Below are 13,257 nucleotides of genomic sequence, written 5' to 3'. Positions count from 1 at the left end.
TTATTTTCTAGTTAAACTATATTGATCTAAAATCTGTAAGACCCTTGCCACTTCTCTCATAGATCTGGCTTGGTAAATATGCTCTAACAGTATGAAGGGGCACATCCCACATAAGGAAATTGATGTTTACAGTAGGAAAATAATCAGTTATGATACAAGATACTGCTGTTAAGCCTATGAAGAGATACAATATTATCCATGTACAAAAGCATTATACACTTCTTATAAAAGGATGGAATGTGTTTGTATGCTGTACGCATTTTGGATGTCACCATCAAGGTATTAGACCATGCATACCACATAAGCTACTCTGTTATATATAAGTAAATGTATATGTCTCTCTAGGGCAATATGCTTCTTATGTTTATGTAGGATTAGTTCGACTCACTATTCCCAAGTAAAATACATTGAACATAGAATGTATTTTAAAAACACCTATATCGAATATGCACAAAAAATGATCATTGCAAACATATATAGTTATGACCACACCACTATAGAGAAGGCCCCCAATCATGTTCCATTTAACAAAAATGTACTGGTGCAAAATAAAAGTAAGAAATACAACTGTATATAACACAAACTAAATAAATATAAATATTAGAGCATTTATTTGGAAGTCTATTCCATTCTATAAACATATTGGCGTGTTTATGAAGTCTTAGTTGTAAAGTCTGACCTGCAATTTATATAGCCTCTCTCCTTCTATAATCTCCCTTTTTTTCTATTTTTTTATCACCTTATTCGAACTATGGCAAGAGGTCTATGCCAACTCTAAGCCGATAAGTGATTTACAGGCGGTGGAGGGACCTTAAAGTAATAATTGTGCTGCGAGCACAATGTATAGATGTTTTTTACATTTTTATTAAAATAAACTTGTATATCATGAAAGGTAAACTTTAAAGTAAAAATGTGTAATTTAGAATAATTAGGTTCATGTTGCAAGTAAATTTGGGGTAAATTACTAAATGTGTCAATCATCATGAAAGCCAAAGTCGCTGATTTTCCATTGGTTTTCATAATGAATGATGATTTTTTTTTTAATATTTTTGTCTCACAATTGCACTACATTTTCATTGCTTCATATATTTCTTCCAAACCTTACAATACATAACATTATATTGTCAAAGAAGCAGGTTTTGTGATATGCTTTAGTGTGCAGATAGCTATACTAGTGTAATACACCAAAATACTGCATTACTTTTCAGGTCACTGATATGAATGACTGGTATCTTACAAGCATATATGGTAATGTCAAAGTAGCACCAACAAAGGATACATTTGATGGACCACAACAACTTAGCATTAATAATGAGGATGCGTACACTCTTGGGCTGCATGGTGTTTATTATTGGGAAGCGCCTAAATCCTATTTGCACAACAAAGTAAGTGATGATTTTATTTTTGTCCTGTAAGATGTATATTATTCTTAGCTTATTTCATGAATTGCATGACATTTTCAACATTGTTAGTGAATGCATCTTGAATTGACCAGAGAGCACATTGTCTATATTACAAATAGGAATAATCAAGTTTAGTAAAATGGATATATTTGCAAAGTCAGTTTCCCCCTGGTCAACTTGGGAAGGGGGAGCATGACTCTTGTCCATGGACGGTGGACTGGAATTAAAGTGCAACAATGCTGCAAAGTTAAGGAGTTTAACCACTTGAGGACCAAACTTCTGGAATAAAAGGGAATCATGACGTGTCACACATGTCATGTGTCCTTAAAGGGTTACAAAGTAGGGAGAAGAGGGGACTTACGAGTCGTCAGGAACAGTTAGGGACCCAGAATGTATTTCTGTATTCCTGTCAGGACTGGGGCCTACATGTGAGGCATAGAGGAGGAAAAATACTGTGCTGCTATTACCTGTCTCACAACCCTTCACTTGTGGCAAGCATGGCGTCCATTTCAGCTGCTGACCTGCAACGGCTGTTACAGGTTTTCCAGGAGTCTTATGGTCGTGGTGCCTTGGAGGCGTTGGTGTCTGGGGTGCAACTGGCACCCAGTGCCACAATGGATGAGTCGGTAGAGGCCAGTGTAGGGGTCGGAAGACAAAGGGCTAGGCTTCCAAGCGCAATGATCAGGGTCGACGGTGGAGTTGGGATGGCGGTGCTGGAGGATCTGGATTCCAGGTGACATATGGGGCAGCAGTGGTTCCGAGACCAGGGGTGAGCAGGCCCAAGATGGCGGTGAGCGCAGCCAACACTCATCTTTTCCAGTCCGATGGGAATTGACGTGCGCGCAACGACCAACTTCATCATGCAAGGCACGGATGTGATGGCATCGATCAGGAGAGTGCGGCCATCACAGGCCTTGCCCTCAGCAGGAGACAGGGTGCCAGAAAGTTGGGGGAGACCAGGATTTCCAAGGAAGGTGGCAGCAGGTCCCCGGACCAAGAAACCGCAAGGGCCAGCTCGGAGACTGGATCCGGATCAGACAAAGAGCTGTCTCCTGCAGTACTTGTTCCAGTTTTCTGCTTCCACAAACCGTGGAATTCCTCACTACGTATGGACTTTAGGTCTTTCCTACTTTTATTGGGCAGCGAGGCATGCAGAGGATAGAGCTTATGGCCGCAACCTGGGGTTTCCTTTTAATTTTGTTTGGGTACTTTGCTGGGGGTTGAGGGGCAGTGGGAAAACATGTATGCTGAGTGCATTCAACTGATACACAATACACAATACAGTGGGACAGCATGAATGCTGAGTGCATTCAACTGAGCTGCTGCGTATCTGGGCCTGTTACGTATATTGGCAGACACTGGTTAGTCGATCTCATACATGCCATGAAACTCGATCTGGCACGATGCATTGTGTTGTTTAAACAACTGACTCTCATTTGGTCTGAAATAATCCCTTGCTCTGTGTGGCACCTGGGTGGCAAAGGAAAAGCGCTGGAGCGATGTCGCCGGAAGGTGAATGTGAACATTTTGTTGTTTGTTAAATGCCTGGGAGGAGTGGTGGTTAGGCACTTTGAATTAGAATGTGACAATGGCAAGGTCATGTGACAAGATGGCATTCATCTGTCCCTTATTGGACTAGAAATGTTTAATGTGGGTTTACAGTCCAGGATTGAAGCTGCACTGTCTGCGGTGGGGGGCGCGATGCCAGGCACAAGCATAGTGCACCTTAGGGCGGCATCACGGTGACAGTTTTCCTGGACAGTGCAGCTGGAAAAGGAACAAGACATGGTGTCACTTTGGGGAGACTAAGGCCTACATGGGGCTGATGGCTAGTTGCCGGCTGTTGAGGCTCATGGAGAATGAAATGGGAAACCTGTCTGTTGAGCAACCGCCTAACAGCTGACAGGTTTTGGATGATGTTAAGAATTGGTTCTGGTGGATAAACCCTTATCCACCAGAAAGGTGTCATGTGTGTTATTTGGGGGGCAACGGTGGGATGTTATGTATGGGTCAGCAATCATTACAATGTAAGGCTTTTTTTTAGAATCTAGGACATAAAGAGTTACATTCTTTCATCTTACAAGTCTATCAATAAATATGTAATATATAATTTTAAATCCATTCACACAGCCAAAGAGCAAGCTAATAAATACATTGCTAAATCTCTCATCCATAATAATATCTCTCACTGATACATAACGGTGAACCATGTATTAGTGGAACATCATACCATATTGGGGTTCAAGAGACACCATAACCCATAAGACTGCAGAACGTAACTTTCCCCAACCTCACATTGTAATTCCCAAAAGTGTAAACTGTCAAGAATTCAAAGCCAATTTAAAATTGAAAATGTAACTGGCTTGTAGAAATTTTCCAATTTTACTGTCTAAAATGTGTAAATTATTATGAATTCATCTAGAATTTCTGACAATTCATACACCCTGAAATACACCGTAGTTTTAGAATAAAAAGAGTGACACTAAATACAGGAATGCAAACACAAAACGTTTTATACATAACATCTGAGCTATCTTTTTATATAAATTATTTTTATTTTTATTTGGAAAATGTATCCTTTACATTTCTAACAGTTGTATTGATTAAAGTATCTCAAAAGTTTCTATGAGGATATTTCCAATTTTTGATAAATTCATTTCCTTGAGAAAAAAAGGAAACCTATGTCCTGACCCATTTAGAAATTTTGAATGCTGCATTCATAATTGTCAGATGTAAATGACAGATTGCTTTGCCGTGATATTGTAGATGCAGCTTTGAATGATAGAATAACATGCAGAATATATCATATGCTTCTCTTTGTATTCCTTATTATCTCTTCTTTTATCTTCCTGATTCTGTTCACTGAATGGAATAATAGCTGCATTGTGTACCAATGATTTTAACCTATGATACATTTTTTTCAGTTTACTTTCGAAATTCCTTGTGATTTAGCATCAGCCATTTGTGTCTGAATGAAACAATTTGACTTAATAACTGAACCATATAAATTTTTGATACTTCAATAATACTGAAAGCTCTCACAAATTACCACAGTACATCTTAACTGTCATGTTACATCATGTGAATTATAGCCATGATGACATTCTTTGCTCGGTTGATTAAATACCTTACCATAGCAATAGATTATTTTCCGTTTGATTTGTTACATATTTATTTATTTTTATATTTGGCAGTGATTACCGGCTGTATATATGCATATTGTGTATATGTGTGTGAGTTTGTGCGTGCATGTATGTGTGTAATTTCAAATTTTTACATTTCTTCTGAAATAGTCCTCAGTTTAATTCTGTTGGCAAAAACCAGTCGAAATTAGCGACAGATTTGGGACACGTGTCAACCGATATTCAAGCAGCCATCCCGACAAATAGGTCAGCAGATCGAGAAAAAAAAAATGCAGATAAATGTTCCTCAGGAACACAGTTATCAGTCTTTTTAAATGACTAAACCTGATAGTTATTACTATTAAAATTTAAAAAAAGTCTATGGGGGTCATATTGACTTCCTGCTGCGATTGAAGGCATGAATACTGAACAGTGAGCAGATAGTGCCTGTTCAATGTCATAATAAGGAGACGACTTAGCAGCTATTGCTTCCCAGTTGCTATTAAACTACAACTTATATTAAACTCGATTTATATCTTTTAAAATGCCTAATCATTTTAATAAAATTTACAAATTTAATAGACAAACTAGAAACACAAAAGAGTGAGGAATTATTTTAAGTTTGGTCTTTCTGCTTTCTTCAAGTCCAACTAGCAGTTCCAAGCCCCTTGTAAGGGTCACTGTGGTTTATTATAAGTTTGGTTTCCATTTGGATGTTTAATTTTGCTTAAATCCATTAAGGTACTTGTGGTGGAGCTGCAGTACTCCAACCGAGTACCTCCACTAAGTAAGCTTCCTCTTAGTTATCAGGGACCCTGGAGCCACTTGCGTACATACCGCTGTCGCAGGGGTCGCAGCTGCGACCGTGCCCGGCCCTCCAGGGGGCCCGGCTGCCCTGTGACCCGGTATGTATGCCTGTGTGGCCAGATTTTGCCAGCCTCTTCTCCTGGGCTGGCAAAGGGCCCCCCGAGGCTGGCAATGGTGTCACTTGGCTGGCGCGCGAGGGAGCATTCTTCCCTGAGCGCTCTCTGCCCAGCTCCCTCACACACACTGCAGTGATGCCGGAGCCGGAATATGATGTAATTCCGGCTCTGGCATCAGTAAGTGGTGCACGAGGGAGCTGAACAGGAGGATAAGTGCTCCTTCGCCGCCTGCAGGACCGGCCACCCAGCAGCCCCACTGGACCCCAGAGAAAGCTGGAATCCCCTCAGCACTCCCAAAGCTAGGGAGGCTAGGGGATTAAATTTAAAAAAATTAAAAAGGTAGTGTGTATGTGTGTTAGCGTGTGTGTGTCAGTGAGTGTGCTACTGTGTGTGTGTCTGTTACTGAGTGTGTTAGTTTGTGTGTCTGTTAGTGTGTGACTGTTATTGAGTGTGTGTCTGCTAGTGAGTGTCAGTGTGTTAGTTTTTGTGTGTGAGTGTGTGTGTGTGTCTGTTACTGAGTGTGTTAGTTGTGTGTTAGTTTGTGTGTGTCTTTTATTGAGTGTGTGTCTGCACTTACCTTTCCCCAGCGCAGGGCTCCCTAAGACAGCTACTAGAGGCTGGATTAACCCTCAGTGAAACATAGCAGTTTCAGCTGCAAGGTTAAACCCATAGGGACCTGGCACCCAGACCACTTCATTAAGCTGAAGTGATCTGAGTGCCTATAATGGTCCTTTATGTGTATGTGTATCTGCATGCACTGGCGTATATACCGGGGGCCCATAGATCGTGTGTGAAGCACTTCAGATCCAGTCGCCGAAACTTGACTGGGATCACAGTGGGCCTTTTCCACCCTGGACTAAACACCAGACGACACTTGGTGAAGGTTAAAACAACAACTAACTTTACTAGACATATTTTAAGCCCACAACAGCCTCATTTACATACAATGGTGCATAAAGCACTATAGTACAAGGAAGGGTGGGTTCAGACAATAGCAAGGGCTGATGGGAGATTGAGGAAGGACAAAGCAGCTAGTTAAAACTGGTCTGGCAGTGTCCCTGGAACAACGCCCTGCTAGGGAAACAATAGGACAGGAAAATGGGGGAGGGGGAGAGGCACAGACAAGCAATACATTCAACATACCCTGCACCAATAATGGGCACAGGGTGACCAAAACACAACAGGAATCTGTGGACCCACACCTAGTGTCTGTCTTCTATCCTCAGTGATGGTGACTACCATCACAATTCTTACTTGTGGAGTGTTACCAGAATGCAGAGGTTAGTACCTACCAAAACAGGTGCAAGAAAGGACAACCAGTGAACAGTCAGCTTCATAGGTACTCAAGGCTCATTAGATCTGTAGGATGTCCAAGTGCATAAGAATCATTTGTCCTGGGAAGTGATGGCAGCAGGATGGACAATGGGAAGGAGGCAGTGTTATGCTCTGAGCAATGTTCTGCTGGGAAAACTTGGTTCATGGCATTCATGTGGTTGTTACTTAGACACACATCACCTACCTAGAGATTGTTGCAGACCACGTACACTCCTTCATGGCAATGATGTTTCCTGTTGGTAGTGGCCTCTTTTAGCAGGATAATGCACCACCCTGCCGCACTGCAAACAAATGTTCAGGAATGGTTTAAGGAACATGACAAAGAGTTCACGGTGTTGCCATGGCCTCAAAACTCCCCAGATCTCAATCTGAGCATATGTGGCATGTGCTGGCACAACAAAACAAAACCAACCTGCAGCACTTAAAAGGTCTGCTGTTAATGTCTTGGTATTATATACCACATGATATGTTCAGAGGTCTTGTGGAGTCCATGCCTCAATGCATCAGAGCGGTTTTGGCAACATGATGGGGACCTACACGATTTTAGTCAGGTAGTTGTAATGTTGTGGCTGGTTAGTGTATGTAAGTTTGCAGGTTACTTTTGGTTTTCTTTTCTTTTTAAAGATTTTTGGCAGTTTGAAAATTATAGACCACATAAAACACAAAGCACCATCAATGTAATTGTTGGAATAAAAACATAGAGCACTTCAGCACTATCATTTTCAAGAGTTAACTGTAGAATTGGATGATTTTAATTATATATCTGGTACTATCCCTCCACCATTGCCCTATAATCTTATAAGAAGAGTTTACTGATAAATATAGAGTGACTAAAATGAGCTGAACAAAACATATGGAAGCAGATAGTCCAAGGCTATCGTACAGTTAAAGTTAAAACTCCTAGGAAATATAAGCTGTAAAAACAGAATATATTTTACTTTTCTCTGATCCCTTATTCATTTCTTTTTTAAGAAAGAGATATGGTTTAGGATACATTCTTTGCAGACACATGAAGAGTCATGGTTGTGATATGCTCTACTAGTCTTCTGTTGAGAATTCGTATTAGGTGGTTGGAACTTTGGTAACTTCTGGCTTCTATATATCTTGTACTGTATCAGTATGCAGCATCTGGTCTGAGTTTCATTATATCCTGAAAAGAACACAAAAAGATGGAATTACAAATGTGGGAATAGTTAGAGATTCTATGAAGCGAGAGATTAGTACAGAAAGAGATAAGATGTTTATGAATTCTGTAAAGGTGTACTTTTTTGAAAGTGCAGTGAGAGAAGAAAAAAGTGTATCTTTTCAGCATTTTCACATTTTATCATATTAGAAAATACTTTTTAAAAATGATAGCACAATTACAGTTCTGTTTACGAAACACCAGCACATCTGAAAAATGATGCGTGGAAGTCAGCTCAAATACCCATGATATTACTAAGGAGTATAGCAAAATTAAATCAGAATTAGATTGTGTTGTGTACAGTCCCTGGGAGGGAATAGAGCAAGTCCCCTATTCTTCTCCAGGACAGAGAGGCTCCAGGATGACCCCAGTCAAGCCACGGCGACTTGGGCAGAAGCGCCAAGGTTTTTTCCCTGTTACAGCTAAGAAGCGACCCTTGGCGGAGGTACCCAGACGGGGTACAGGGAGCTGTCACCAGTGTAACATAAAGAAGAGGAAGGCATGCTGGCCTGTAGGAGCAATCCATAAATCTGTGGTAAAGTACACTAACCAAGCTACAGACTTAACCATCTCCTCTTTCAGTACTACCATGCAGGAATGGTACATTGATGGACCTATGTTCCTGCTGAAAGTGGATCACGAGGGAATGGCATATTGTAGAGCAAGGGCTTGGAGAACTTCCCTTCTATCTTATAAATAAGAAGCTTCACTTACAGTGATCAGCTGGGCAACCACACAGGTGATTTTGTTAGGAAGAGCTCAGGTAAGTATGCTCCCTCGCTGCCCGCCACCAGCAAAGAGACAAACAAGGGATCTGCCTGGGTGTTTGGGGGCGGCTTGTATCTACATTCTGACTCTTTTTTGTCACTAGCAATTAAACCTCAAATTCTAAATAATCAGAACATGTTCAAGCATTGCGCTAGTCAACCTGACCATTTTCAATGTAAAAATATTTAACCCACATATTTGACCCTGTAACTTAAAAAAAAAACGCTATAACACCTGTACATGGGGGGTACTGTCATACTCGGGAGACTTTGCTGAACACAAATATTAGTGTTTCAAAACAGTAAAATGTATCACAACAATTATATTATCAGTAAAAGTGCCGTTTGTGTGTGAAAAATGCAAAAAAAGTCACTTTCACTGACAATATCATCGCTGTGATATGTTTTACTGTTTGGAATCACTAATATTTGTATTCAGTGAAGTCTCCCGAGTAATACAGTACCCCCCATGTACAGGTTTTAGAGTGTCAGAGAAAGTTACAGGGTAAAATACAGTGCTAGCAAATTAAATTCTCTGGACTTTCAGCCTGGGTTGGCAGGAATCAAAATACAGTTAGAATAAAATTTCATATAGATATATAATTTTTTATAAAATTTTTATTATTATTTTTACATGTTTTTATTTATTTAAATTACTTATTATTTGTATTTTATAATAATATATACATACAATATATATCGTTATTCAGTGTCCTTGCATAGCAAGACCACTTAATGTTATCTCACATATATATTATTACCGTTTGAAAATGGCAACCGCCAAAATACTCTGACCTGTGTCAGGCTGGAGCAGTGTTATAGACAGGGCCTTCTGTACACCTGCTAATGTTTTTATAAATGTATGTTTTAATGTAACTATGAAGCACTTTGGGCAACAACGTTGCAATTAAATGTGCTATATAAATAAATAAAAGGTGAAATGCATTTCTCAATTTATCAAGCTTGCTATGTGCACTTTTTAACCCCTTGAGGACGCAGGACGGTTCAGGACCGTCATCGGCATTTTTGCGTTGCCGACCGACGACGGTCCTGAACCGTCCTAAATTTAAAATGTACTTACCCGATCGCCATCGTTCCCCCGGCGGCGATCGGCGGTGCTCCCAGTGTGGGGAGACTGCCTGCAGCCCAGACAGTCTCCCCATGGCGGTTTAGGACCCCTGGGGCCATGTGATCGCCCAACAGGGCGACCACATGGTCACAATAGGTGTCCTAGACTCTGCCTGCAGGGGGACTGTCTGTGCTGACAGGCAGTCTCCCTGCAACTGTAAAATCATAAAAAAATTTAAAGTTATAGTTAATAAAAAAAAAAATATTATTATATGTGTATATATATGATATATAGACATATATTATACCTATATAATATATGTCTATATATCATATATATAATGTCATGCTAAGTGTATTTTTATATTAATATGTACATATATTAATATAAAAATACACTTATAATTAATTTGCACACGTATATATATAATATATATAATAACTATATATATATTGTATATATATATTATTATAAAATACGAATAATAAATAATTTAAATTAAATTAAAAAAATTAAAAATAATAATAAAAAATTTAAAAAAAATTATATATCTATACGAAATTTTATTCTAACTGTATTTTGATATTAATATATATATATATTTATATCAAAATACACTTAGAATGAAATTGTATATATATCTATGTATATTTAAATAAATAAAAAGAATGCGAACTATTCATATGTCGATATACAAAATTACATAAATAATTATATAAATATACACGTAGACTTCAAATATATAAATATGCATATATATTTAAATTCTACGTGCGTATTTAGGTAATATTTTTACATAATTAAGTTATTTTATTGATTGCAATTTAAGGGACCTGCCTGCCAACCCAGGCCGAAAGACCAGAGAATTTAATTTGCTATCACTGTATTTTACCCTGTAACGTTCTACGACACCCTAAAACATGTACATGGGGGGTACTGTTTTACTCGGGAGACTTCGCTGAACACAAATATTAGTGATTCAAAACAGTAAAACATATCACAGCGATGATATTGTCAGTGAAAGTGACTTTTTTTTCATTTTTCACACACAAACAGCACTTTTACTGATGATATAATTGTTGTGATACATTTTCCAGTTTTGAAACACTAATATTTGTGTTCAGCAAAGTCTCCTGAGTAGAACAGGACCCCCCATGTACAGATTTTATAGCGTTTTTGAAAGTTACAGGGTCAAATATATAGGTCAAATATTTTTACATTGAAAATGGCCAGGTTGGTTACGTTGCCTTTGAGAGCATATGGTAGCCCAGGAATGAGAATTACCCCCATGATGGCATACCATTTGCAAAAGAAGACAACCCAAGGTATTGCAAATGGGGTAAGTCCAGTCGTTTTTAGTAACCACTTAGTCACAAACACTGGCCAAAATTAGCGTTCAATTTAGTTTTTTACTTTTTTCACACACAAACAAATATGAACGCTAACTTTGGCCAGTGTTTGCGACTAAGTGGCTACTAAAAAAGTCTGGACATACCCCATATTGAATACCCTGGGTTGTCTACTTTTAAAAAAATATGTACATGTGGGGTGTTATTTAGCAATTTATGACAGATAACAGTGTTACAATGTCACTATTGATACATTTTAAAAATGTATGTTTTGAAACCGCAATATCCTACTTGTACTTATAGCCCTATAACATGCAAAAAAAAAGCAAAAAGCATGTAAACACTGGGTATTTTTTAACTCAGGACAACATTTTGAATCTATTTAGCAGTTTTTTTCATTCGCTTTTGTAGATGAGTAAAAGATTTTTCACATAAAATTCAAAAAACGTGTATTTTTTTCAATTTTTCATCATATTTTTTCATTTTTTTTAAATTAAATTAGATGAGATTATATAAATAATGGTATGTAAAGAAAGCCCCTTTTGTCCTGAAAAAAACAATATATAATTTGTATGGGAACAGTAAATGAGAGAGCGGAAAATTACAGCTAAACACAAACACCACAAAAGTGTCAAAAAGATGCCTGGTCGCAAATGTACAACATCGCAAAAAAAGTCCAGTCCTTAAGGGGTTAAATTTGATCAATCAATTGGTTAGTGTAATGTTTACTATCTTTACTTACTCCAAACACTCCACACAGTTACTCTGCCCACTCCATAAAGTTACTTTGCCCAGTCCAACCTTTCCACAGTTACGCCAGCCACTCCAACCACACAATAGTTACTCCGCCCACTCCAGTTGTAGACTACTGTTGGAGGCAAGAACACCACACAATTTCCCCAGAAATTGTACCTTTTCTAGTTATATATATTATATATATGTGTGTAATTTAATTATAAGTGTGTCTTTATATTAATATGTGCACATATTAATATAAAAATACACTTAGTATGACATTATATATATGATATATAAACATATATATTTTTTTAAATTAACATTAACTTTTTTTTTTACACTAGCACAGGCAGTCCCCCTGCAGGCAGACACATGGACACCTATTGTGACCATTTGATGGCTCTGTTGAGCGATCACATGGCCCCAGGGGTCCTAATCCATCATGGGAAGACTGTCTGGGCTGCAAGCAGTCTCCCCACACCGGGAGCACCGCCGATCGCCGCTGGAGCAACGACGGCGATCGGGTAAGTACATTACACCGTTAGGACGGTTCAGGACCGTCAGCGGTCGGCAACACTAAAATGCCGATGACGGTCCTGAACCGTCCTTGGTCGTTAAGGGGTTAAATACACGGAGGCTTATATTATGCTTTATCTCTTTCTTTTATTCCTCAGCAGCAAATATAATATATTCATAGAAACAAATCAAACATGTAAACATGCACCCTAAAAAGTTAACTACATAACAATACATCCAATCATAATGCCCCTTGCACCATCAACTCCCCATGTGACCTTAAGCCACTCCTCTTTCTTGGTGGTGTCGATGAAGAATTCAATACAGAACATATGTCAACTTGAAGAAGCAATCAACAACTCCACTGGTGAATAATCCGGTATTCTGTAGAAGACGGTATTCCCAGAAGGAACCAATGCACAATGGTGCTAAATCCTATTATGAAGCTGAAATGGAACAGAGAAACAAACTGGTAAAATATGTTTCTGAATATTCGATTTTTACCATAGGACAATATTAAACATAGGAACATATGCATCCGTAAACAGAGTATTATCTAATCGAAAAACTTTCAGTAATTGCAATAAGTTGTAGTAACATAAGTCCAATGTAAAACTTAATGACTAAACATTTACGGGAGGGAGTAACCTACCTGTATCAGGTAGGATAATACTCGCCTCCATGTCCTTAATAAAATCCTAACTTTACGTCATGAAATTAGTAAAATCTGGTAATTTTATTAAAGGACACGGAGGCTCATATTATGCTTTTTCAAAGCTGCGAAATGACCACATCAGGAAAATGAGAAACTGTCCGAAAATAGAACTCCTTGAAGGTAGATTCGTGGGACCA

At 38.6% G+C, this 13,257-nt stretch overlaps 1 protein-coding gene across 10 annotated transcripts in view; it reads left to right on the top strand.

Moving 5' to 3' along the window:
* The window catches only part of LAMA2 (laminin subunit alpha 2), a 767,184-nt gene that overhangs the window by 315,636 nt on the left and 438,291 nt on the right, over positions 1-13,257 (top strand). For all 10 annotated transcript variants that reach the window (XM_063443147.1, XM_063443149.1, XM_063443146.1 and 7 more), the window contains exon 12: positions 1,209-1,385. In XM_063443147.1, the coding sequence (XP_063299217.1) occupies positions 1,209-1,385 (177 nt within the window). The remainder of the gene's footprint in view (positions 1-1,208; positions 1,386-13,257) is intronic.

The sequence above is a fragment of the Pelobates fuscus genome, chromosome 2 (genome assembly GCF_036172605.1).
Source record: "Pelobates fuscus isolate aPelFus1 chromosome 2, aPelFus1.pri, whole genome shotgun sequence".
In the NCBI taxonomy this organism is placed as follows: Eukaryota; Metazoa; Chordata; class Amphibia; order Anura; family Pelobatidae; genus Pelobates; species Pelobates fuscus.
Note: the sequence above shows the minus strand (reverse complement) of the source record. Positions and strands in the feature narration are given on the sequence as shown.